The sequence below is a fragment of the Canis lupus genome, chromosome 25 (assembly GCF_011100685.1).
Source record: "Canis lupus familiaris isolate Mischka breed German Shepherd chromosome 25, alternate assembly UU_Cfam_GSD_1.0, whole genome shotgun sequence".
In the NCBI taxonomy this organism is placed as follows: Eukaryota; Metazoa; Chordata; class Mammalia; order Carnivora; family Canidae; genus Canis; species Canis lupus.
Genome location: NC_049246.1, coordinates 44,448,114 through 44,473,405, shown reverse-complemented (window position 1 = coordinate 44,473,405; position 25,292 = coordinate 44,448,114). Strand labels below are relative to the sequence as shown.

Genomic DNA, 25,292 nt, shown 5'->3' with positions numbered 1-25,292 from the left:
GGAAGGGCATGGAGAGACAACTCCCTTCCCACAACAGTCCTGAGGGAAAGCTACTAACATCCCTATTTTTTAAAAAAGATTTATTGGGATGCCTGGGTGGCTCAGTGGCTGCGTGTCTGCCTTCCGCTCAGGGCGTGACCCCTGGGTCCTGGGATCAAGTCTTACATCGGGCTCCCCACAGAGAGCCTGTTTCTCCCTCTGCCTGTGTCTCTGCCTCCCTCTCTCTCTGTGCCTCTTGCAAATAAATAAATAAAATATTTTTAAAAAGGGACACCTGAGTGGCTCAGCAGTTGAGCATCTGCCTTCTGCTCAGGGCATGATCCCTGGGTTCCCGGATCGAGTCCCACATCTGGCTCCCTGCGAGGAGCCAGCTTCTCCCTCTGCCTAATGTCTCTGCCTTATCTCTGTGTCATCTCATGAATAAATAAATAAAATCTTTAAAAAAAGATTTTATTTATTTATTTGTTTGTTTGTTTGAGTCCGAGCAGGGGGCAGAGGGAGAAACTCTGCATAAAGAGTCTGACACGGGGCTCAACCCCACCACCCTGAGCTCATGACCTGAGCCAAAATGAAGAGTCTGACACATAACCGACTGAGCCACCCAGATGCCCCTTAACACCCCTATTTTAAAGACAGAAAGACTAAGGCTCAGAAGTAAAATAACTTGCTCAAGTTACACAGCTCTGTGTGGAGATCGAGCTGACTGGAGGCCTCTTGCCATTGCATAAGCAAAGCACCAACACACCAATGGCTCCCAACACTGGTAGAAACCAGCAGAATGAAAACATAAAAGCAGGGGTGTCTGGCTGGCTCCAGTGGTAGTGTACAACTCTTGAGCTCAGGGATTGTGAATTCAAGTCCCACATTGAGTTGTAGAGATTACTCAAAAATAAAATCTTTTTTTTTTTTAAGATTTTATTTGTTTATCTGACAGAGAAAGAGATAGAGAGAGAGCACAAGCTGGGGGAGAAATGGAGAGGTAGGGAGAAGCAGATTCCCCGCTGAACAGGGAGCCCGATGTGGGGCTCGATCCCAGGACCCCCAAGATCATGACCTGAGCTTAAGGCAGATGTTTAACTGGCTGAGCCACCAGGCATCCCTCAAAAATAAAATCTTAAAAAAAGAAAGAGGGAAAAAGAAAGAAAGAAAGAAAGAAAGAAAGAAGAAAAAAAAGAAAGAAAAGAAAAAAAGAAAAGAAAAGAAAAGAAAAGAAAGAAAAGAAAAGAAGAAAAGCAGGAGGTTGGGCTGTGAGGTGTTAATAGCAAACATGTCTACACTTCCAAATCCCGTATCTCTGGGTACACCTGCTAGGGATGGGACCACAGCAGGGTCCAAATGATACAGGACAGACACAAACGTCACTGAAGCTTTGTGAGAGGGAGGAGACCCTACAACAGGAACACCTGGGAGATTTCTAAACCTCTGGTGTCCACTTGCGGGCATTTCTGTGCAAGATGGCCAAAACTGCCATTAACCAAAAGCTAACCAAGCATCTTGGATTCAGGGAGGGGTGCGTTTGGGTGGCTCCTGGGACTGTGTCTTGGCTCACTTGGTGACCTGCATAGACCTCTCACCACCCTCTCACTCTCAATTCCCCACAGATCACAACTTTGCCACAGAAGCTCTATCCCTGGTGTTGCCTCCAAAACTTCACCCACACGAAAGCTTTTCCTTTCTCTACCCCAGGGATAGCTGGGTTGAAAGAGCCAATGCCTGGCACGAATGATACAAATAGCCAACTGAGAGGCAAGGGAGCCAGAGGGACAGCTGTGCAGGCGAGCATGGCAGGTGATGATGGGAGGCTGTGGGCACAGAGGCTGCCACCCAGGTCCCGCCTTGAGCTGGAACGTGATTTCAGGCCAAGTGCTGACCATTTTGGCCCTCTAGCTCCTTAGCTCTGACATGAGAAGCCTGGCCTAAAATATCCTGAGGGTTATGCCCAACACAGGTTTTCCGTGATCTTCTATCTCTGCACCTGCCGGTTCAGGACAGAAGAGGAGAGGGGATCTGCGGTTGATTTGTGGGCAGTGAGAAGCAAGGCTGGTTTTATCACGGCTGGGGAGGGGACTCAATGCTGCCAGTTCAGCCACAGGGACCTCAGGACAGACGTCCACGGGCCCTATCTAGCCTGGAGAGAGGACCCATACTTGACCAAAGCTCTCACCAGGATGAGAAACCAGGATGCTGGAACTCCACTGTTTCTGGAATAATCAAGGTTGCACACCAAGCAGCAAGGACGGCGCTCTCTATTCCCAGCCCCCGAGGGCCCAGCTGACACATGACAAAATGGAACTGTAGCAGCTGGGCTAATGCCTGGAGCTCTTGCCTGCATGTTGTTCCCAAACCTGTTGTCACCAGGGCACACCGACACGTCTAGAGGCCTTATAAAACTCACGCACATAGGACATGGAAGCCTTCCTTGTGGCGCTGCAACCTTGCCTTGGAAACAACCCAATAGCCTTGAGACTTCCCCCTAGATAGAAATGGCCATATACCAATGTTCTCACACATTTAGAGATCAGACACATTAGATATTAGTGAATCTACTTGCACTCTTCCAGAAAGATATCTGCATGTACAAAATTTTGCTTGCAACTTCAGGGATCCAAAGGCCAAAAAGCCTGTTCTTGGATTGCTGTGGGGAGGAGGGGAGCTCCATGGGCACAGAGTAAAACCCTTTATTCAACTGCTCTTTGACCATCTTTAAATGCTTATTATAAAAATTTTAAATTTTAATGTATTAAAAAGTATAAAATTATAAAACTACCAAAACTTTGCACCCACAAATATCCACTATGAATATCTTGGTAAAACATCCTCCCGGATTTCTCAGCACTTACCATTTCACCAAGAGGAGGCTGTCCTACCCACAGTGGCTTTCAATCTGCTTACTGAGCATTTTCCCATGCCAGCACCACGGTTCACCAGCTTTTTAAAATATTTTTAAAAGAACTCTAGGGGGGTGCCTGGGTGGCTCAGCCGGTTAAGCATCTGCCTTCCGCTCAGGTCATGATTCCAGGTCCTGGGACCAAGTCCCACATCAGGCTCCCTGCTGAGAGGGGAGTCTGCTTCTCCCTCTCCCTCTGCCCCTCCCCCTGCCTAGGCTTTCTCGCTCACTCACTCTCTCAAAAAATAAATCAAATGTTTTTAAAAAATAAACAGGACAGCCCCGGTGGCTCAGCGGTTTAGCGTTGCCTTCAGCCCAGGGTGTGATCCTGGAGACCCGGGATCGAGTCCCGCATTGAGCTCCCTGCATGGAGCCTGCTTCTCCCTCTGCCTGTGTCTCTGCCTCTCTCTCTCTCTCTGTCTCTCATGAATAAGTAAATAAAAAATCTTAAAAAAATAAGTAAAAAATAAATAAACAAAAGAACTTTAGGTTAACTCTCCAATCAGCACTCTGGAGGACAAGTGGCTTTGACTCGTGCTCCAGGGGACTGTAAATGTGAGGCTCCCTTTAGGGCCCCCCCCACCGGGGACTCAGGGCCCTTGGACCACAGGTGAGCAGGTACCTCACGGAAGCTGAGCCGGCCATCAAAGTCCTCATCTACTTCCTTGATCATGTTTTTCAGGCCCAGGTGGGTCTGGGGAGCTCCCAGCTTCTCCATCATCAGCTTCAGCTCCATCAGGTCAATGAAGCCATCCCGTCCAGAGTCATACCTGTGGGATCAAAGAAAGGATACTGAGCAGGGACCACCATGGCCAGAACAATAGGACACTTTCACTCTCCCAAACATTCATTCTCTTGACCTCACTTACTGGAAAATAATTCAGCTACCTGCTGTTTTGCGAGGCCCACCCTGGTCACCATATCAGAAGGGACCCCCTATTGAAATGCCTTCGGGCTCTGCACGACACAGTTCAAAGGGGTTCTTTTACCACATGGCTGTCTTCACATCTCTTATTCCCTTAACTAGGCCAGAAGTTTCTCGAAGATGAGACACATGCCCGTTTACCTTACTGTCCCCCAATTTTGGTCGGCAAACACCAATCGAACCTCTTTTTTTTTCCCCCCCAACCAAACCTCTAAATACTGGACAACCAAGAGCTGTGAGAGCGAGCCCAAGCATTCCCAACATTCTCACGGAGCCATGGGCAATTCCAGGAGCTTCCTCTAAGGTCTTTGCTTCCTCTACTCCCACAAATGCCTCTGTTCATTTTTTTAAAGATCTTTTAAAATTTATTTTATCTTTTATAAAGATTTATTTATTTGAAGGAGAGCACAAGCAGGAGGGAGGAGCAGAGAGAGAGGGAGAAGCAGACTCTCCACTGAGCAGGGAGCCTGACACGGAGATTGATTCCAGAACCCTGGGATCATGACCTGAGCCGAAGGCAGATGCTTAACCAGCTGAACCACCCAAGCACCTTAAATTTATTTGAGAGAGAGAAAGAGACAGAGAGAGAACATGGGGGGGGGGGGGCAGGAAAGGCAGAGGGAGAAAGACAAGCAGACTCTAAGCCAAGCACCAACCCAATGGACGCTGGGCTTTATCCTAGGACCCTGAGATCATGACCTGAGCCAAATTCAAGAGTCAGACACCCAGCCCACTGAGCCCCCAGGCACCACTCTCCTCTCATCCTTCTGGTCTCCTGGGTGTGGAAACTGGTTCTCACCCTTCCACGTGGCTGTCCTGGCCCAGCTCTCTGGTTTTGTTTTGCGCTCTGGCTTGCTCATCTGGCCTCCAGGTCCAAACTGTTACGTCTTTGCAAGTGACTGTTGAGAGGGGACCTGGCTCTGACCTGTTGGCCAAGTTTTTCCACAGAGCCAGCAGCTGTGCCAGCTGTCCCTCTGCCCCCAGCCTCCCCCCACCTGGCCCTGCCCTCTACCCTCAGTGCCTGGGCTGACAGGAGCCCTCTGTAGCCTTCTGGCCTCGGCTCTCTCCCAATCCGTACCCCTCCACTTCTCAACAAACCTGGGATGTGGCAGGTTTTTCTCAGGCTGCCCACCCCGGCTCTTCTCTCTTCAAGTCCAGGGCCCATTTTCTGCCCCTCAGGGATCACTTATTGCTCAGGTGTGAACACCTTGCTTTATTTATTTTTTTATTTTTTTAAGATTTAAAACATGTATTTATTCATGAGAGACACACAGAGAGAGGCAGAGACACAGGCAGAGGGAGAAGCAGGCTCCCTGCAGGGGGCCCGATGTGGAACTCGATCCCAGGACCCCAGGATCACACCTGAGCCAAAGGCAGACACTCAACCCCTGAGCCACCCAGGTGAACTGAGCACCTTGCTTTATAAAACAAATCAGTTCACGGCAGCCAAAAGGTGGAAAAAACTCACGTGTCCATTTTCGATGAACAGCTAAACAAAATGCAGTATATCCATATAATGGAATATGCTATATTTATACAATAGAATATTATTCACGATAAAAAAAGGTGTGAAAATCTGACACAAGCTCCATCGTGGAGAAACCCAGACAACCTTATGGCAGGGCTGAGATCAGCCAGGCATAAAAGGACAAATACTGAATAACCACACTTGTCTGAGGGACCTAGAAGAGTCCAATCGTAGTGACAACGTAGAACAGTGGTTACCAGCGCCTGGGGAGTGACTGTTTCGTGGGTTCGAGTTTTAGTCTGGGATGGGGAAAGGGTCCGGGGACAGATGATGGCGATGATTCCACAAGAGGGTCAGCATTCACGGCTTACATGGTCATGGTGGCAAGTTTTATGTGCATTTTCCCCACAGTAAAGTGAGATAAACACATCAGGCTCCTTCACTATGCATTGCCCTCCCCACCCACCACCCCACAACAAAAGCCCACCATTGTTGGCGCCCACACCCACCCACCAAGGAATGCAGCCTGTGGGCAATCAGAAATCTAACTCTGAGGGCTGGTGGTATTTTGAGGCCCACGTGGTCAGGCTGGAGGTGAGGCCCACTACTCCTCAGTGTGTTCTGTTCCAGCTGCAGCAGCCGGCTCATGCCATTATTCCCATCCAGAATGCACCCTCCACCCCATCACCCCGTAGTCCTCAGTGGCCTTTCTGTACCCCCAGCTCAGGGAGCTGCCCTTCCTTCTCTAATAGCTAACAGCCCCACCGTGGGGAACTCAGCAGACACCACCTCCCCCTGCTGGATATTTCCTAACGCAGCAGCCCTGTGTTCTCAAGCCCAAAACCTGAAAGAAGGGGACCACAGTCCTCCCCACCCTGGGACAGTCTTCTCCATTCCAGGCTGGCCCTGCATGTTGGAGGATGTGGGTCTGGTCGGTGGAGGCCACCCAAGGTCAATGCAAAGATGAGAGCAGAAGGAACCAGCAGTACCTGGCCCCAGGAAGCACAGCACCGTCTTTAGATTATGCATTTCAACTTTCCAGGAACATTCCCAAACTGCAGCAAGAACTGGGCTCTGAGCATGGACATGACAGAGCCAGACTTTAGCCAACACAGGGAAGTGCTTTCTGGCAAAAACAGCCAACTAGTACAAGACCTGAGGTAAGAAGAGCTCCTACAAACAGGCTAGAAGGGACAGGCTCTGTTACAGGCAGTCCTAGTCAAAATAAACAGGCCTCTTTGGTGTGGAACGTTCCAGAGCCTTCATATGGTCATCTGAAACCTGCCAGAGGGAAACAGAGCACGCAGACTCAGCCGATCACACAATCCTCTGTGCTCAGAAACTTTCCACTAGAAGAAGGCACATCTCGGCCATCTTAGTGTTCCAAGGAAAACACTCTGGGAAGCGCCTCTCAGAACAATTCAGTGTTAGAAGGGCCGGTCAGCTCAACGACCACAGTGGTACTGATCGTGCTGGGACTTTGAATAAATGTCCTCTGCCCACGGCTCAGCACACGGTGCATGTTCTGGCGAAGTTTGTAGGGAGGAGGAGCCCTGAAGCGTGGAGGGGCATGCATCTGAGATGTGAAGCACTTGGGGCAACAGTGAAGAGGTTTAGGGTCTCAACACAGAGGAAGAAGGAGAGAAAGCCTGGGTGTAAGAGGAGTGGGGGGAGCCTCAGAACCAGAGAGAAGCTGGAAAGGAAGGTGGAGGAGACAACAGGTCAGGGAACAGGCAGGAAATGGTCCTCAGCCAGTGGAGGAAGGACGGACCAGGGTCTCTGGCTCACACAAGTCTCACACAACCTAGAGCAAGGACGGCCTCCCCCAGCACAGGGGGGCTGGGGCTGAGGGGTCAGGCTCAGGGAGGGGCAGAAATGCCAGCCTTCCCCTCTTCTCGGTTCAGACTGAGTCTAGAAGGTTTAGGAAAACTTTCTTTTAAAGATTTTTATTTATTTACTTATTCATTCAAGACACAGAGAGGGAGAGAGAGAGGCAGAGACACAGGCAGAGGGAGAAGCAGGCTCCACGCAGGAGCCCGATGTGGGACTTGATCCTGGGTCTCCAGCCAGGATCAGGCCCTGGGCCGAAGGCGGAGCTAAACCGCTGAGCCACCCAGGCTGCCCAGGAAAACTTTCTTTTAGGCCTACAAGCATGAAACATTCTCCAGGCCTCAGGAAAAGGACAGATAGGTCAGAAAGGGCCTCACTCAGCAAAGTCTGGAAACAGGCTAAGGGAATTTAAAGAAATCTTTAAATGGGCAGAAATCTTTCAGTGTGACCCATTTAGTGAGTCAGTGCCTGGAAGCAGAAGCCCAGCACTCCTTCGGACAAGGCTCCGGTTGAGCAGAGGGCCAAAGGTGCCGCTGGGTGGACCCGTCTGTGTCGTGCAGCAGGCCACCTGCTTGGCACAGGAAGAAAGCCCACCTGTGGATGTGGGAGGGACATCTCCAAAGCTGAGCAGGGCAGGGGAGAGCAGGGTCATGAGCCAGGTCCACCATCACTCCCCGGGACTCAGTAGAGGCTGCTTGCCTTTGTTCCTGCCTGAAGCCCTGGCCGAGAGCCAGCTATGTGAAGTCCTGGCAGGATTTTAAAGTGACACATGAGTGGCGTCCTCACCCCTCCCTGCGGAGCTGGGATTTATAATCCAGAAGTGCATCCTTCACTCTTCAAACGACCCTCTCTACGAGGGCTTGCCCATGGTCACTTCCTTCAGGGCCTGGCTTTGCAAGACAGGAAAAACCTCCCAGGTCCCCGGCGTCATCCTGTTTGATCTGCTCCTCCCAAAGCACCCAGCGACCGTATGGGCAGTGCGCACCATGGGATTCAAAGCGTCTAATAACTAAAACTGGTCTGCTCTGCCGTTCGCGACGCATTGTCTCATACACCAATCCTTTTCATCTTCACACCAGTCTTATGAGGAATTACTAGTAGCTGCCTGTGTTTCTGGTTTATCGAGGGCTTACTAAGTGCTGGGCACTGTGCAAGATCACCTCATTTGGTCCAATCGTGCTGTGATGTGGTCATTAATGTCACCCCACTGGATAGAGGGTGAAAGCAGAAGAGTGTGCAGTGAAGCCACTTCCTATGGATGAGAACGAACCTGGGACTTCCCAGCAGGAGCCTGGCATTACAGGGGAGCAGGGAAGGCAGGGATGCTCATTAACTGAGTCTATACCATGTGCCCCACAAGGGAGGGAGCAGAGTGCACACTCAATGTCCCAACAAATAGACCATTCTTGTGACTGTCCAGATGTAGCCCTCTTACCACGTGTACCTGAAGACTCTGGCAGAAATGATACACGTGGCTGAGTCCTGAACATGCGTGGTTTCTGATTTGGGGCTCAGAGCACGGTGCAGTAGACTGCTCACACGTGCAAAGTCATTATTTTTGGACCAAAAGAATGCCAAGGTTGCCATCTCACAAACATTTGGAGAAACAGTCTCACCAGCCAAGCCCTTCAAATAAATTTCATCTGATTTAACCCTCCAGCACTTCTCTTAGGGGTAGAGGAGTGTCAGGCTGATGAAAACTGGGGCCCACTGAGGTGAACCAGGCCAAGGTCACTAGGTCCACCGAGGTTAACCGGGAGGACCCCTCGCCTGAGGCCCAAGCCCTCAGCCTGAGTCCTGGGCTGAGCAGCCAGGCCACCAGAATTAATTTGGGGGAGGAATAAGGCTTGATATCTAGGCAGCCCTAACAGAATGCCAAGGTTGCCTCTCAAAGCCAATGCAAAGAGAAGATTCCCGAGGAAGTATTAAAGAGATAAAGGCCTTCCTGAAGGCTGCAGGACTTTGTTATCACATCCCACAGTGAGTGTGGCTGCAGAAAGTGGGAGGTGACAGGAAGCAGAGGCTCTCAGGCCGGGCCAGGGGGCAAAACAGGCATCGTCAGCCTGCTCCGAGCTCCTCTCCACAAGCAGTACAGTAGGGAAGCCCCTTTGGACAAGGCCGAGCACAAACCGCTATCTTCTACCAACTTTCGAGTCTGTGAGAAAGGGGAATGCAGCTGGATTTGTTTCCTGCATTCTGGAAACTTCCTTTGCCTACTACCCCACCCCCATGAAAATGCCATCACCTTCCTTTTGATTTGGAATCCAGCCCCATGGAAAGGGAACAGTGCTTCCAACAGCCTGCCCAGGTCGGGTCCCCTGCCCAGCACAGCCACCGGGGACAGAAAGCCTTCCCCATAAGGGAGGTGTGGGACCAGGCTTGGGAGGGGGGACTGCAGAACCCGAGCTCCAGCCACAGGTCCATCTGGGGTTTTCCTTCTCCCTACAAGCCTGGCCTATACCTGCATTTCCCTCCCCCTATTTCAAACCATCAGAATATTCCCTTTGCCTTCCTATAGTTTCAGTCTTTCAAATGCTTGCAGGCTTGTAGGAGTCCGTGAAGCCCTTGGGCTCCTCCCCTACCAACATCTTAGCTCCTTATACCTGTCTTTTTTTTTTTTCCATTAATTTAAATATCAACCCAGATTTTTCTCATTGAAGGCAACCCAGGACGCTAAAGGAAAACCAGCCAGAAACTCAAGACCCTGCACCCTTGTTTGCTTCCTAGGGTTTCCTTCTAGCCCTCCTCTGAATTGGTGAACTTTTCCCATGTTTTTGCTTTAAGAGTGCCTGTCACCTTTTTACTCTCCAAGATCTGCTAGGGAGAGACTCTAGCCCTGTCAGTCCTGGGGACAGCCCTGCAGACACGGGCTGGTGTGCACACCCACTCTCCCAGTGGGAGAGACACTCGGGCTGGGGAGCCCTCTGCAGACCGGGTACAAGGAGAGGAGCTAACATGCCTGCACTCGGCCCTGGCACCCAGTGAGCTGCCAAGGAGAGGGAGCTATTTTTAAAAGTCATACCTGTCTGCAGCCATGAAGAGGAAGACAGCTTGCAGAGCTCCTGCTCCGAAGAGCTGCCCACCCTCTACTGGGCCTCACACAGCTGTCAGCATCTTTAGCATGCTGGGGGATCCCAAATCCACAGCCTGCCGAGCGAGGCCCCTTATTGAGACTCTCCATGAAGCGCATGCTCCGTGAGGCCCAGCCCAGCTTAGCCTGTGTGAGAGGATCAGCTCTCTCACCAGGGCTCACTGGGAAAGGCTCTTTACAGACTGGGGCTGTCACTGGATAGTGGGGTGGGGTGGGGTGCGGCGGGATGGCCTACATCCCTCCATCCCTCACCAGTGTGCTGTGGGTGCCGAGGACCTGGGGAAGCCCCTGGTCTGGCCAAAGGGGTCCAGGTAACCCCACCAAACGTCTACTTAGGCAGGGGCTAGTGTCCGGTGTCCACCTGGCGCTCGGCCCCTCCAGGCTCCGTGAATCACCTGCTCTCTCAGCTTCCACTGCGCAGAGCCCCTGGGTTTTCTTGGTTTCCCCTCTTCTGAATAATCCTGCTATTAAGCAAGAAAGAAGCCAGCCAGCCTTTGTCTGCCAGAGGCTCAACCATCAGAAACTCCCCAGGGATCGGGGGGGGGGGGGGGGTAGTTCTCAGGAGGATGGCAGTGCCCCAGAAAATGCCTTAGTGCTGAGGGGCGCGCCTCCAGGCCCGGTGCACTGAACAGGCTGTGTTTCCTTAGGTAGAGAGGCCTCGTAAGGGAATCATGCGCTGCCTTTCCAAGCAGGCCGACCCAGGTTATTCGGGGTGTGGTCCCTAGACGGCCGCCTCGGGGTCCCCCAGGGTTGCTACAAACGCAGAATCTCGGCCCCACCCCAGACCCGCTGAATCAGAACCTACATCTTCACCACGCCCTGGGCTGCCCAGGTGCTTTCAAGTCAGAGGAGGGCCCCGTGTCAGACTATCCCCCAAAGCCAGATGCCTTTCTGGGGGCACCCCTGGTTCACCTTGCAGGTGCCCCCGAACTGTGCCTGTCCAGATGAGTCTCAGGATGCCCTGAGGTCACAGGACTGTCATTTCTCCTCCAGATTCTCCTGGTTGCCCAGTTCTCTGAGTTTCTGCTTTCCTATCTTTGGAGGATCCTCCCTAGCTTCATCTGCTCCTTCCTTCCTTCCCTCTTTCCTCCTCTTCTCCTCCCATCCCTCTCCCTCTCTCCCCTTCCTTCCTTCCTTCCTTCCTTCCTTCCTTCCTTCCTTCCTTCCTTCCTTCCTTCCTTCCTTCCTTCCTTCCTTCCTTCCTTCCTTCCTATTTGCTACAGGCTGGGAACAGGCCCAGAAACCAGCTCTCCAAGTGTTACAACTGCATGCAAAGTAAGAGTAAGCAGGCTCTGAGGAAGGGTTGGGGGGGTGGGGAGGGCGGAGTGGGTACAATGACGCGAGGACTCTGAGGAGTGAAGTATGTACAAAAGCCGGAGAGGCCAAAGTCTTTGATTTCCAATCAGCTCCTGGCTCCCCGAGATTCCATTCATCCACTCACTCACCACCTGGCTCCCGTCTACCTGGGGCCTCTCGGGAGCAGAAGGAAAGCACAAAGACCAGTCCCAGCGGGCAGGCAGATGTACAAAGAGGCTGTTGAGCGCTGATCCGGGCCGGCCGGAACTTGGGCAGAGCTGGAGTGCAGGCAGCCGGCTGGGGCGGAGGAGCTAACAGGGCCATGAGTACAGAGCCAAGGGAGGGAGACACTGTCACCAGGCCAGTCCAGGGGTGCCTGGATGTCCCAGAAGCGGCAAGTGGAGCCAACTCCCACAAGGCATTCTGGGAGAGTCGTGTCTTCCTAAAGGCAGCGGGGGACGGGAGGTGGGAGCAACCTCCAAAGAGTTTGAACCAGGGAAGCGGCATCAGAAGGCTGCTTCTCAGCTCAGGGTGTGGGATGGGTTTTTCCAGGTGGGGGCCCAGCTGGGGAGCACACGCTGGTCCTAGCTATGGAGGGATGCAGGGAGGGTGATGGGGAGGCGGGGCTGGCTCTGAGGGCACAGCCTGTGTTGTGGGGAGCTCACTTATAGTAAATATCCTTTTCTGGTAAGAGGCCAACATCTTTGCAGGCTGCAGGAGGCCAGCGGAGGTTGGGTGCCTCCCACCCATCAGTCACAGCATCCTGCAGCATAGTTTCATACACGGTGTCTGGCAGTTCATTAAAAAAGGTGGGGACGCAGGACAGAGCTGAAGCCCCCCCCCCCCCCCACTACTAGAGTACCCACTGTGTGCTCAGAGCCTCACAAGACAACAGAGAAATCTGCTTTGTCCCAAATGCATGCTGGGGAGTGCACTGCCCCTGCCAGGGACTGCCCCATGGATTCAGGATGAGAGGGCAGGGATGAGCTCACAGGAGGGCCACTTGCCTTACTGAGCATGCCCCACACACACACTGGGTGCAGTAAACAGGGAGGTTTCAGCTACATGCAAATTCTCCCAATGATGCCAGCAACCCAGCATGGAGACAAAGCAAACCGGAATCCCATGATCACCCTCAAAGGAACATGCCAGTGGCAGCGAGACAATAGGCCAGCAGTACAAAGTTCTTTGGCCACATTGAAGGCACAAATGCCAACAACCCTCTGACCAAGAGTGACCGGCTGCAGAGGGTTCAGCCTCAGAAAGTTTGACTCAGCAATGCAAATGGAACAGGCACAGTTCAGTCTTTTAAAGCTCCGGGGCTCCTCCTCAGGAAGGCAAGGAAGCAGTGGCGGGAGTGTGTTCCTCAGGTCAGAGTCCCCTGGAGCAAAGCCCCGATGACACTGTATGCTGTGTGTCTCTGGGCAAGTTACTCTAACTCTCTGGCTTCCAATTCCTCCTTCGTCCAGTTGTTGCCAAGATTAAAGGAAGCTACTAAGCACTCAGCATATCAGGGAGGGCTCACGTTTTTAGTTTTGGCCGTTACCTCATTGAGAAAAAGACCTCTCATCCTGGGGTCTCTCCTTGGTCCTTCTGAAATGGGGGCACCCTTGCTGGGCTTGGGTAAGTACAGGCGGCTGAGGACTCAGATTGAGAACAGGGAGTGGATTGAACAGATCTGAGAATTTAAAGTCCCAGGTAATACATCAGAAAGGAGAAGGAGAAGGACCAAGGTGGTGAGGACGTGGCATTTGCACTTGGTGCACCATGGGCAGCCCTCCCTGAGCAATCCCCAGTGGAAGTGGTGGTGAGGCCAAAAGAGTTCTTCTGATCAGGAATGTCAAACTGAGGGGCACCTGGGTGGCTCAGTTAGTTAAGAGTCTGCCTTTGGCTCAGGTCATGATCCTGGAGTCCCAGGACTGAGCCCCACATCAGGCTCTCTGCTCAGTGGGGAGTCTCTCTGTCCCTCTACCCTGCTTGTGCTCTCTCTCAAATAAATAAATAAGATCTTTAATAACAAAAACAAAGAGAATAGGGTGCTGCTCCCCCCCCCTCAAGTAAACCCCTCCTCCACCTGCAAATCCAGGAGTCAGAGAGAGAAATGGTAGGGGGAGGCCCTGAGGGAAGGCTGAGGCCCCACTCAAGGGGACTGTGGGGGACTCAGCCTTCCCTCTAAACAAGAAGAAAAAGCACCCGGGCTTCCAGCCTCTGGGGCCCTCGGCCTTTGGGGCCCTCGGCCTCCCATCTCCACCCCACTACTTCCTTGCCAGCCAGTCCTTCTCCTATGTCCCTCTTCTGGACTGGCCCCACTGTAAATCCTGCAGCCCTTCTGGGGCAGAGGGACCTGCAGGCCCTCCATGGAAAAAACACAGGGCTGGAACCAGAGGGACCTAATTAAGGCTCTGCCTGCATGCTGAGTGGTCACACGATCTTGGGGATAACCTGAGAATGTGGTCACTTACCCATTTCCACATCTCACTTACAAGCCTGTACCCATGTGGCATGTGGTCTGTGGCACTGCTAGAGCCCCAGCAATGGCCCCCCTTCCTCTGAAAACCCCCAGAGGCAGTAATTAGGGCCACAGTGCAGCTCCAGAGGCAGAGCTCAGACCCCCAGAAGTCAAGGCACCCCTACCCTGACCCTGGCCTTGGGGTGGGCATGGGGATTGGAGGAAGATGTTTGCCACATTCGAGCATAAAGACCCGTCTCTGCTTTCCCAGGGTAAACACTATGGAAAGGGATGGGAACGTCACAAGAATCAAGTGACTAAGTACAATCAATTGGAAATTGGGGAGTATGGGAAAGTTGCAGGGCTGGGGGGAGACAGGCAACAGCCCAGTAAGAGTGGAGCCAGGCTGGGGCAACCAGTAACAGAGAAGAACACACTAGCCAACTGGGGCTGGTTTTACAGGTTATCATGAGGAGCCTGGGCCTCATCCCATGGGCTACTGGAAGCTACTGAATGTTGTGTTTTCCCCAACCCACAGAGGAATCCGAATAGAGAAGCACAGCAATGAGCTCTGGGCTCTGGCAAGAGGTCACATGTAAGATGGAAGGAGGAGGCCAGCTGCCCCTGGCCTGGTGGTCAGGCAGCCTGTAGAGGCTGTGTCACCCCTGACCCCCCTGGCTATGCAAGGGGGGCTGTCAAGGACAGCTGAGATTTGGAGCCTGAGAAGATGAGGGTAGAAATAACATTGATGAGAGGCTAGTGGCACAGGGAACAAGAGTGTAGGCCTTCTGGGTTCAAAGCTCAGTTCTACCACGTACAGGATGTGTGATGCTGGGCAAGTTACTTAGCTTCTCTCTGCCCCCAGTGTCCCCATCTGTGAAATGGGGAGATGATAATAGTACCTGCCTCATAGTGCCTATAATATGTAAATGCCAAGAGCAGTGCCCGCACACAGTAGGTACTCTACAAGTGGTAAAGAGCAACCACTCTTTTGGGGGGAGCCCAATATGCAATAAAGTTGACCATTGTAGGGGGGGTGGGGAAAGCATGAGGCATTTAGAGAGGGGACAGAGACCATGTCATGGAGGCCAAGCAGGCCAATACTTCTCCAGGGCCAAGACTGAGCTCACCAGGTCCCCATGGCCATAGAGCTGGGACAGTGAGCAGCCAGGTCTTGTCAGCAGAGGGTTGATGCCGGGCCTGCTATCCCAGGCCCAATACTGTTCTCTGAGCAGTGCCAGGTGGCCTGGCAGTCCCCCTCAGGGGTGTCTAACCCCAGAGCTGGCATCAGCTGCAGCCTCAGTCCATCCTTCCCACCTGGAAGGGGCAGAGGGGCCAGCCCTGGGTACACGGTTTGTAGATGCTGGACAATGTCCTCCTACTTCTGCAGATCTGATCCAAGCTAGCAGAAGGCAGAAGCGCATATCGTTCCACCCAGAGGCAGCCATGCATAGGGGGAAACCAGGCGGCCGCCTACTCACCAGAAATAGGGGTCCCTACTTTAGAACCAGACCTGTGTGACTGGAAGGAGTCCGTCACTCCTCGCCCTGTCCCGCCCCCCAACCAAGGCTCTGCCTGCCCTGGAACCAGGCCCTGGCACCCCAGTCTTTCCCTCTAAAACCAAAGAATTTACCTCTATCCTGCAACATGGTGGGACAGTCTGATTGAAAGGGAATAAAACCAGGCCTAGGTACCCCTCCATATACCCATCCACCCCACACACAAGAGGGGCCCTCAGTTACCCAGTACTAGGAGCCGCTAAAAGGAGGGAGAGCCATCAACGCCTATGACTCCCAGTCAAGATGGCGGCTGGCCCCATGCACTCACTGTCTCTCCACCTGGAGATCCTTCCAGAAGGGATACAAGATACAAGAGTCATGATGATAAAGAGAATAAAGGAGGTTAGGGGAGGGGAGCTTGGGAAAAGCGAGGCATCATCAAAGACAAAAAAACAGACTAGGAGTGTAATTGGTGATTCTGCCCAAGGGAGCCAGTTGGGCGCTCCAAACCCAGAGGCAAGGTGGCGGGTTCAGCCAGGCTCTTTGTAAGGTGGAAGGGTTACTTGAGGCAAATGTAGGGGCTTTACTGAATGTTGGCCTAGAGGGCAGTTACGAGGACACATCCCCCTCCCCACCCCCAGATACACCACCGTCTTAGCTGCCAGAGATCTACAACCACAGGCAAAGAGAGAAGGGGCTCTTGATTAAAATGGCAGCAGCAAGTGTCCCAGAGGAAAGACCTCTCCATTCAGGCATCCAAGGGCCCCCAGTCATGAGCTGCTCCCTGCCTGGTCTCCAGAATCCAGACCTGCTTCTGAAAGCCCCTCCCATACAAAAACAAAGACACAAGAGACACAAAGAGCCAAGGTCAGGAAAAGGCCCAAATGGAGCACTGTTGGACCCTCAGCCCTCCTTTCCTCCCCTCCAGAACCCTCACTTTGACCAGGTTCCTGACCCTCAGGGAAGGACAGTCACTGGCCTGAGTGGGCCCATGACCCAATGCTGGCCAAGAGAATGCCAGAGGCTGGCTTACTGGATCTGTCTGGAAAAGATCTTCTCATTGTTCAGAACATAGGTTGGTGCACCTGGGTGGCTCAGTCGGTTAAGCGTCTGCCTTCAGCTCAGGTCATGATCCCGGGGTCCAGGACTGAGACCCACATTGGGCTCCGGCTGCTCCCTCTGCTCGTGCTCTCTCTCATTCAAATAAATAAATAAAATCTCAAAAAAAAAAAAATAGAAGAACTATTGGTCTTTCCTGCCTCTAATTTTGTCACAGCTGTACGTGACTTGGGGACTTGCTATCTTGCCAGCAGCCCCCAGATGAAGGCAGTGCCAGGTCTGGAGGAGGGCAGAGGACTGAACCTAGGTCTCTGAGAGCAGCCGCCAAGCATGCCCAAGGGCCACTCTTGTGCTCTGGACTCCCTGTTATATGAGATGATTCTTCACTGATGAGTTCAGGGCAGGGTTTTCCATCACTTGAGCCAAAGGCCTTTGGACTAATACAAGGCAGACGGGCATATGTGGTCTCAACACTCACGTTCAGGAACTGGTACCTAATCTGATGGCAGCGATCCCTCGGAAGAGAATAGCCATCAGGCTTTCACTTTCCAAGTCACAACTATATTATTTTACAAGAGATTTGGAACAGGGACATTATACTTTTAAACAAAAAAATCGTCTTCTTTTTAGTCGTGAGATTTAAATTTGTTCCTCCCAACCAACGGATCTCAGCTTTGGGGAAATGGGCTTTAAACCCCATTGAGGGACACCTGGGTGGCTCAGTGGTTGAGCATCTGCCTTCGGCTCAGGGCGTGATCCCAGGGTCTTGGGATCGAGTCCCCACATCGGGCTCCCTGGATGGAGCCTGCTTTTCCCTCCGCCTATGTCTCTGCCTCTCTCTCTGTGTCCCTCGTGAATAAATAAAATCTTAAAAAACAAAACAAGACAAAACAAAAAATGTTGAGAAGCTGGATCCTCTCAGCAAATGGGTGCCCGCAGCTGGATACATGATTTGAAAGGGTCTGACTATCTGAGGAAGAGCTCCTGCTCCAGCCATGGGGCTTAAGGAGGCAGACACCCAAGGCTGAGGTCTCTGCCACCAACTTAGCTTTTGTTTTTCCTTTTCAGCTGGAGTTTGTCCCATAGCCTGGTTCAGACACCTTGGACCACCTCTCAGGGGAATTAACACCAAGGCAGCCCTTCTGAGGGGACAGGGTCACTCCAGGGACCCTAGCTGCAGAGCCTCTTTGCTGGCAAAAGAAGCAGATGTGTTTGTGGCCAGGGCTCCCTCCTCCATCCCCTTCTGCTTCTGCCTCTTTTTCCCTGGGGCCCTGAGGCCTGCTTCAGGGAATGAAACCCAGGAAGGGGAAGAGTGAGACCAGCAGGGATTTCCACAGTTTAGGATCCAGCAGACTCCAGAGGGACTTAATTGCCTAGAACAGGGGTTGGCAAGCTACAGCCTACAGGGCAAATCCTTCTCCACGCGGGACTGGCGCAGTCTTGCTGGTGGGTGCAGTAAATGGCTGGTTCTGTCTTGTGGTGGCAGCTAAATAGTGGCAACAGAGACCCAAGGACCCACAGGCTCAATAGATTTACTGTCTGACCCCTTCTTGAAGGAGTTTGCCCGCCCATGACCTTGAAGGAAACTAGAAGGCCATATAGTCCATCCCCCCCACCCACCCACCCCCACCTCCCAAAACCCTGCCCCAAATTTCTCACCCCAAGAGGTCAGACCACCCACATCCCAGCAAAGCCCCAGAGTAAAGGGCTTAACACCTTCCAGACAATTTTTTCCATTTCTCAGCAACTCCAAGCATGAGAAAACTTTCTTCTGTATACTGAACCAAAGCTGTAGCCTCCCTTCCTTGTGTCCACCATGGTTGCGTGGTTCTCCACCACGCTCAAAGCTGTCAGCCACCATCCTCCACCTCGAGGATCCTCACTCCCAGGCCTTCAGTGCTTCCCTGTCTCAGGGACCTGGGTCCCCTCCCTGTCCTGGCTGGCTGCTCTTCCCTGGCTATGTCCACAGAGACCAGGACCCCTGCCCTCAGTGCAGCAGCCTAGAGTCCTAGTGCCCCTGGCATCCTCATGGGCTTCTAGGCCACATGAAGTGTCTTGTACATGGGTGGTGGACGGCTTTTCCAGAACTTGCATTCCTTCCTGTCAACCAGGATCATCTAAATCCAGCCGTTAAGAGTTCAAGCTTCTCAGGACACCTGGGGGGTGACTCAGGGGTTGAGTGTCTGCCTTAGTCTCAGGACGTGATCCCGGGGGGTTCGGGATTGAGTCCCGCATTAGCCTCCTTACTGGGAGCCTGCTCCTCCCTCTCCCTATGTCTCTGACTCTCTCTGTGTGTCATGAATAAATAAAATCTTAAAAAAAAAAAAGTTCGAGCTTCTCAAGGGCAGTGACTCCTCTGGATCAATATGTATAATCCCAGCACACAGCAGGCACTTTGCTGAATGAGTGAAAGAATGAATAAGAGAATGAATGAATGAATGAATGAATGAATGAATAGCTTATAAATAGTAGGTAAGAAGGAGGCTCATGATCATCACCATCATTATGGTACCACAGTAGATTATGGTTAGCAAATGTATAGACATTGCTGGCTGTGGGAGCCCAGAGGCAGGAACACTAGAAAAGGGGTCACAAAATGTCATGCAGTCTTGGAAGCAACCAGTCCATGTCTGGGGTCCATTTTCTTGGCAGGTCATTGACCATAAATCAGATTTCATCCTGCAGGAGAGTGTGGTCCTTGCTCCAAAGGCTCAGATGCCCGTGGACATGGGCCCTCCAAGAAGTACGTAGGATCCAGGACCAGTAGTGCTCTTCCATCGGCAACACTGATGGGACATGGGGGCTGAAAGAGGCTCTAGAGGCAGGACAGCATCATGTGGAAGAGATGAGCACTGAGTGTGTGAGGGTGAGCGTGAGGTGAGCAGGAGAGTGCACGCACGCCCAAGGCACAGGTCTTACTTAATGAAGCGGGAAACTGAAAGCCAACGTGTGCCAACCCTAGAGCGTGTGCTGGGCTCCTCCATGGAGCAACTCATCCCTGGTCACAGACAGTTCTGGCAGCCTCAGCTCCGAGACCCGATTTGCTCAGCCCATTTTTTAAAAATTAATTAATTTTTACAGATTTTATTTATTTATCCACGGGAGACACACAGAGAGAGAGAGACAGAGAGGCAGAGACATTGGCAGAGGGAGAAGCAGATTCCCTGCGGGGAGTCTGATTCAGGACTTGATCCCAGGACCCCAGGATCATGACCTGAGCCAAAGGCAGATGCTCAACCACTAAGTCACCCAGGCGCCCCCACTCACCACTCAGAGACCCACTGGCTCAGCCGCATCATGAAACTGCAATGGCCTCGCCTGGTGGAAATCAGACCCTCCTCAAATCCAGTAAAAGAAGGTATTTCTATTTATTAGTTGCACTCGGGGTGCACCAGAGCTAGTGTATACATAAAGTTAGAGTCCCGTAGGCCCCACAGCTTTGAAAGCAGGCACCTGTTACCTGATCTTGCAAGGCAGAAGGGGAAAAGGATTTTTTTTTCTTTTTGCATAATATAAGATTTTAATAACTCACTGAATTTCAACTCTAATCACTCCATTCCAAATCCCTCTTATTCAAATTCTCATAATATGTGAAGAAGGCTCTGTAATGAGAGTGGAGGAGACTCCCAGAGAGAGAGAGACACACAGGGAGCAAAGAAGGAGGAAGAAACTCCCTGCAAAGATCTAACTGCCAGGAACTGTGACCGCCCTTGCGTGGCCTGTGGCACTCCGTGGCCTGTGGCAGGCACGAGGGCAGATGGAAACAACTGGTGCTTGAACGGGCCTAAGTGGTAGTTCTAGTTCCAAGTCATGGTGTCTCTCTGCCGGAAGCCAAGGCCCCAAAACAGAAGCCAGCCCGGGTTCTGGCTGAACGCCCTCCAGGAATTCAGACTAGCCCAGGGATCTCTCGGCCCCACCCTCCGGCGGCGGGTCAAAGGTGCAAAACCCAGTGCAGGTGAGGGAGTTTCAAATCCAAGGTGGGTCACTGTGCACTGAAGATGCAATCAGAGTCAGAAGCTCTCGCTTGTCTCTATGGGCTGGGGGGGGCGGGGAGAAGCACTGAGCTTCCGTTTGTTTCCATGCACTTTTCCCATCATCCAAGTCAGTTCACTCAAAAGATGCACCTGAGGGGCACCTGGGTGATTCAGTCGGTTGGTTAAGCAGCTCCCTTGGCCTCAGGTAATGATCTCAGGGTCCTAGGATGGAGTCCCACATCGGGCTCCCTACTCAGCAGGGAGTCTGCTTCTCCCTCTCCCTCTGCCCCTCTACCCTGATCGTGCTTGCTCGTGCACTCTCTCTCTCTCTCAAATAAAATTTTGAAAAGATTTATTTATTCATGAGAGACACAGAGAGAGAGAGGCGGAGACACAGGCAGAGGGAGAAGCAGGCTCCATGCAGGGAGTCCAAGGTGGGACTCGATCCAGAGACTCTAGGATCATGCCCTGGGCTGAAGGCAGGCGCTAAAGTGCAAAAATAACAAAAAGATGCACCTGAGAGGGGGTGCCCTGTCTCTCCTCCCCGCCTCCTCCCCCAAGTAAAAGTCCTCAACTTCGCCTCTACAGCAAAGGGCTCCCCTCCAAGTCTACACCCCTTTCTTCCTCCCTCAGGGAGGAGAAAGGAGACTCGGGGAAGGAGCAGCTCCACAACATCCCAGCCTTTCCCCAGCTCAGTGGTGATGCAGGGTTGGAGGGGTGGCCATGACATCACCCTTTCGGATTCTCTCAATAAAAAGAGGACTCTCCCGGAGCCAAAGGCTCCTCTTCCCACCCTCTCTTTGGGGAACTGCAGCACAAGCTTTGAGTATAGCTGCAAAAACATCGCAGCCACATTTCAAGATTACAGCATTTGGGGCCTGCCCTTAGGTGGCTGCCCTAGGTACCTCCCTCCGAAAGAGGCCCCTGGAGAAGCCGGGGTAATTAAAATTTCCTGTCTAGCCTTAACCTCCCCCAGCTCGGGTTGCAGCCCTGGACACACACACACACAGAGTCGGTTTCTTCTGGGCCTTCTCGCTCTTCATTTAAAATCAGGCCACTGTTTTCTTGGCTCGGGCTATCCAGTAACACACTTGGAAACGGAGAAGAACGTTGTCTGGCCCAGGCTGATGGTGCCTCTGGCTTCCCGCACTCACTCGAAAATTCTCTTCCTCCTACAACACACCAGTTGGGAGCCAGGCTCATCTGCGGGAAACCCTAAGGGCACAGAGACAAGTCACCCCCAGCCCAAGAACCCAACTTGCTTGTAGGCTGGGGATAATCCAGTTTTTTTCCCAAACCTTAACAATCTCTAAGCAACAACATACTTTTTCTTTTCTTCTTTTTCTTTAACAGAACACTTTCAAAGAGGAAAATCAAATTTAAAAGATCACAGCTCGTTCTGCAGCATCTGCATGAATCTCTCTAGCCCTGAACAAAAAGAACGGGCATACTTTGTACCCGTCGTTGGGTTCTGAGTAAACTAAGGCGACATCAGAATTTGGATCTAGGAACTGATTAAGCAGAAATTCTTGTGGAAAGTAAGCGCACTCCTGGCGTGAGTTAGGGGGTGGGACGGGGTTCCATTGGTTTTGTGTTTTGTCATTAGACGGCAACTCCATTTTATTAGGATGGGGCTTTGGGAAGACTGATCCCCCTTTTGCTGGGGGTAGAAATCGTGCTGGCTTTGTTAAAGCCACTGACATCCCCCAAATGCGGGGGCCTCCCCGCTCTGGCTCCCCACTTCCACCACTCAGGAGGAAGGAGAAGCCATCATGGAGCCACAGGGACTGGGCAACTCTGCTCACTTGGAGTAATGGGTTGAATCAGGTTCCTCCCCCGCCCAATTCATGGCCACTCAGACCCTCAGACTGTGATCTTATTTGGAAATAGGATCACCACAGACATAATAAATTAAACTAAGATGAAGTCATACTACACTGGGGTGGACCCCAAATCCAATGACCAATGTCCTTACAAGAAAGCCATACAAGGACACACATACAAGGAGAGCACCATCAACAACGCTCGGCCGGACACTAGCAAGGTGTTGGAACGAGGTGCCCACAAGCCAAGGGGTGCCAAGGCCTGCTGGCAACCACCAGGAGCTACAAGACACACGGAAGGATTCTTCCCTAAAGCTCTCATGGCTAGCAGAGCCCTGCTGAGACCCTGAGTTCAGGCACCAGCCTACAGAAGGGCCAGAGAATGCATTCACAGTCTTTGAGGCCACTTGTTACAGCAGGCCGGGACAGTCATCCATTCCTCCAGCAGTGGAGCGAGTGAGTCCCATCAACAGAGCCTGGAAGGGCAACAAGGCAGGGCACAGCCCCAGTGGGACCAATTACTCAGCAGGGAGCCAGGACGCCACTCTCCAGCTCAAGAGGAGAAATCAACCTCAAAGGATAATGCAAACATTGCAAAGTGGTTTTGAAATTTTTTCTTTAATGATTTTATTTATTTATTTATTTATTTATTTATTTATTTGAGAAAGAGGAGAGAGAGAGCAGGAACTGGGGGGTGAGGAGCAGAGGGAGAAGCAGAAGAGTCCCCACTGAGCAGAGAGCCTGACGCTGGCTCTGTCCCAGGACCCTGGAATCAGGACCTGAGCTGAAGGCAGATGCTTAACCATCTGAGCCACCCAGGCACCCCTGGTTTTGAATTATTAAGCAAACGAAGGACAACATAAAATTTGCACATCCGCCAAAATGACAGCTGGGTGATCATCTGAAACTGAGTGATGCAAACCTCCTGGGCCCTGGCTCAGGGTCTGAACCCAGGAAGCCTGGCTCCACATTCCTGCTCTTCACAGCCTCCGCAGGCTTCTGCAGTGGATTAAGTTTAGAAAGCCAGGGACGCCTGGTGGCTCAGCGGTTGAGTGTCTGCCTTCAGCTCAAGGTGTGATCCCAGATCTGGGGATGGAGTCCCGCACTGGGCTTCCCGCAAGGAGCCTGCTTCTCCCTCTGCCTATGCCTCTCCCTCTCTCTGCATCTCTCATGAATAAATAAATAAAATCTTAAAAAAAAAAAAAGTTTGGAAAGCCAGGCAATGAGAAGTAAGCTGGGATTTTTAACACGCTTATACTTTTTTATGCATAGAAAAGCAAAGAAAAAGAAAAAGGGACCTAGGGGTCACACTTCAACTGGGGACAGAAGCACAGTAACGACCAGTGCCAGCAGGGCGGGTGCTGAGCTGACACCCCCACGGGGCAGGGAGGAGAGTCAGGGAGGGGTTGGCACGTTCAGGGCTCCTCCAGGCAACCTAGGAGCCCGGGAGGCCCCAGTAAAGGGTTTCCTGGCCCAGCCCTCAGTGAGTGGCCAAGGCGGCTGTAGAGAGGGGTGAATGCAGGAGTGGGCATGGGGACAGAGGAGGGAGCAATCGGGTTTTCAAGGGGACCTACCTATGCATAGTTTAAAAGTTACTAGAGTTTTTTTTTTTTTTTTTTTTTTTTTTTTAAGTTATACAGGATAGCAGAAAGAAGAAAACATGAAAGAGAGCCAGAAGGGAATCAGGGCTGGGCTGTGGGCAGAGCTGGGACCAAAGAGCTCCTCGGCAGGCTGCAGAGAACCAGCAACAAGACAGGTGGCACTGCCAGGCCAGGCGGCATATCCCGGAATGCCAAGCTCCAGAGCAGCCTTCCTGCGTGCATGGGGGCCCACAGCCTGCCCCAGCCTTGGCAGGACCACAGGGGCAGGCAGCCCCTTGGACTGATGGGCTCAGGCAGAGAAGGCCCTCTGGAGGGAGGTGGAGGCAGCAGGAGGGCAGGGAGCCCTGGGGAGGGAGGGGGTTGGCAGGGGGACTGGCCAGATCTAGTGACCGCAGGCACAGCAGGGCCCCTTCACGAGATGGGGGATTTGTCCATCACCCAGAGTCACTGCCACACACTCAACTGCGTCAAAAGTATCCAGGTAACAAATCTCCCAACCCAGGGCCGGCTGACCCTGGTGGGGGTAAGGGCAGCCAAGTCTCGGCTGCCTCCCAGTATGGGAAGCTGGGCAGAATCACCCAGGGGCAAAACCAATGAGCTCAGATAGTAGGTGCAGAGTTTGTGGAAGCCCAAGAGTTGGAGCAATGCAACCCCTGTTTTGTGGGGTGTGGGGAGCCTGAAGGTGGGGCAGGGCATGGGGACATAGGGCTGGAGCCAAAGTTGGGGGGATGATCTTTAGCAAAAGGCTCCCCCTTCTAGGTCACATGCCATCTCAGCAGGTCACCCATCCATCTCCCCGTTCTCACAACACTCCTTAAAAGGAGCAACAGCCACCATTCTACAGATGAAAGGACAAAAGTGGTTAAGCCCCCAGAATAAAGGGGCTTCATCCCCACTCTCCCCCACTCATGATGCATAACTGGGTCTTGACACCAGGTTTAGGGGAGTCTTTCCCACCACAGTAGGGAAAGGCAGCACTCCCCAGTGGCCCCTGCCCCGGTGGCCACAGCAGCTACCTGGACCTCACGGGAAGGTAGCAACTTGTGAGCATCTTAGCAGCAAGAGGACCAAGGCTTGGAGGGATTATGTAGCTTGCCCAAGGTCACAGACCCGAGGCCCTCTCCGCCCTACGTCCATCGGAATCCAAAGGCGACACTGTTCCCACTGCCCTGCTGGTGTCTCCAGATACTGCTCAGCTGACTTTAACTGGAGCGGCACCTCTGCCTTTCCCGCTGTCCGGGACACAGGGGGCTGATTCCCAGGAAGGCTTCTATGCACTAGCTTGGGCCTCAGATCCCACTCCCTGATGACAGGGGCTCCCAGTCCTGCCTCAGGACACTCATGGCTGAAGGGGAGCAAAGCAGCAGGCCTGAGCCTGCCCACAATCTGG

The 25,292-nt window shown here is 52.5% G+C and overlaps 1 protein-coding gene across 3 annotated transcripts in view; it reads right to left on the bottom strand.

Annotated features, from left to right (window-relative positions):
- The window catches only part of EFHD1 (EF-hand domain family member D1), a 45,443-nt gene that overhangs the window by 17,846 nt on the left and 2,305 nt on the right, over positions 1-25,292 (bottom strand). For 2 of the 3 annotated variants that reach the window (XM_038574197.1, XM_038574199.1), the window contains exon 2: positions 3,510-3,657. In XM_038574197.1, the coding sequence (XP_038430125.1) occupies positions 3,510-3,657 (148 nt within the window). Of the gene's footprint in view, positions 1-3,509; positions 3,658-7,704; positions 7,812-25,292 lie in introns of those variants that run through there. The other variant, XM_038574198.1, reaches the window with a different exon arrangement.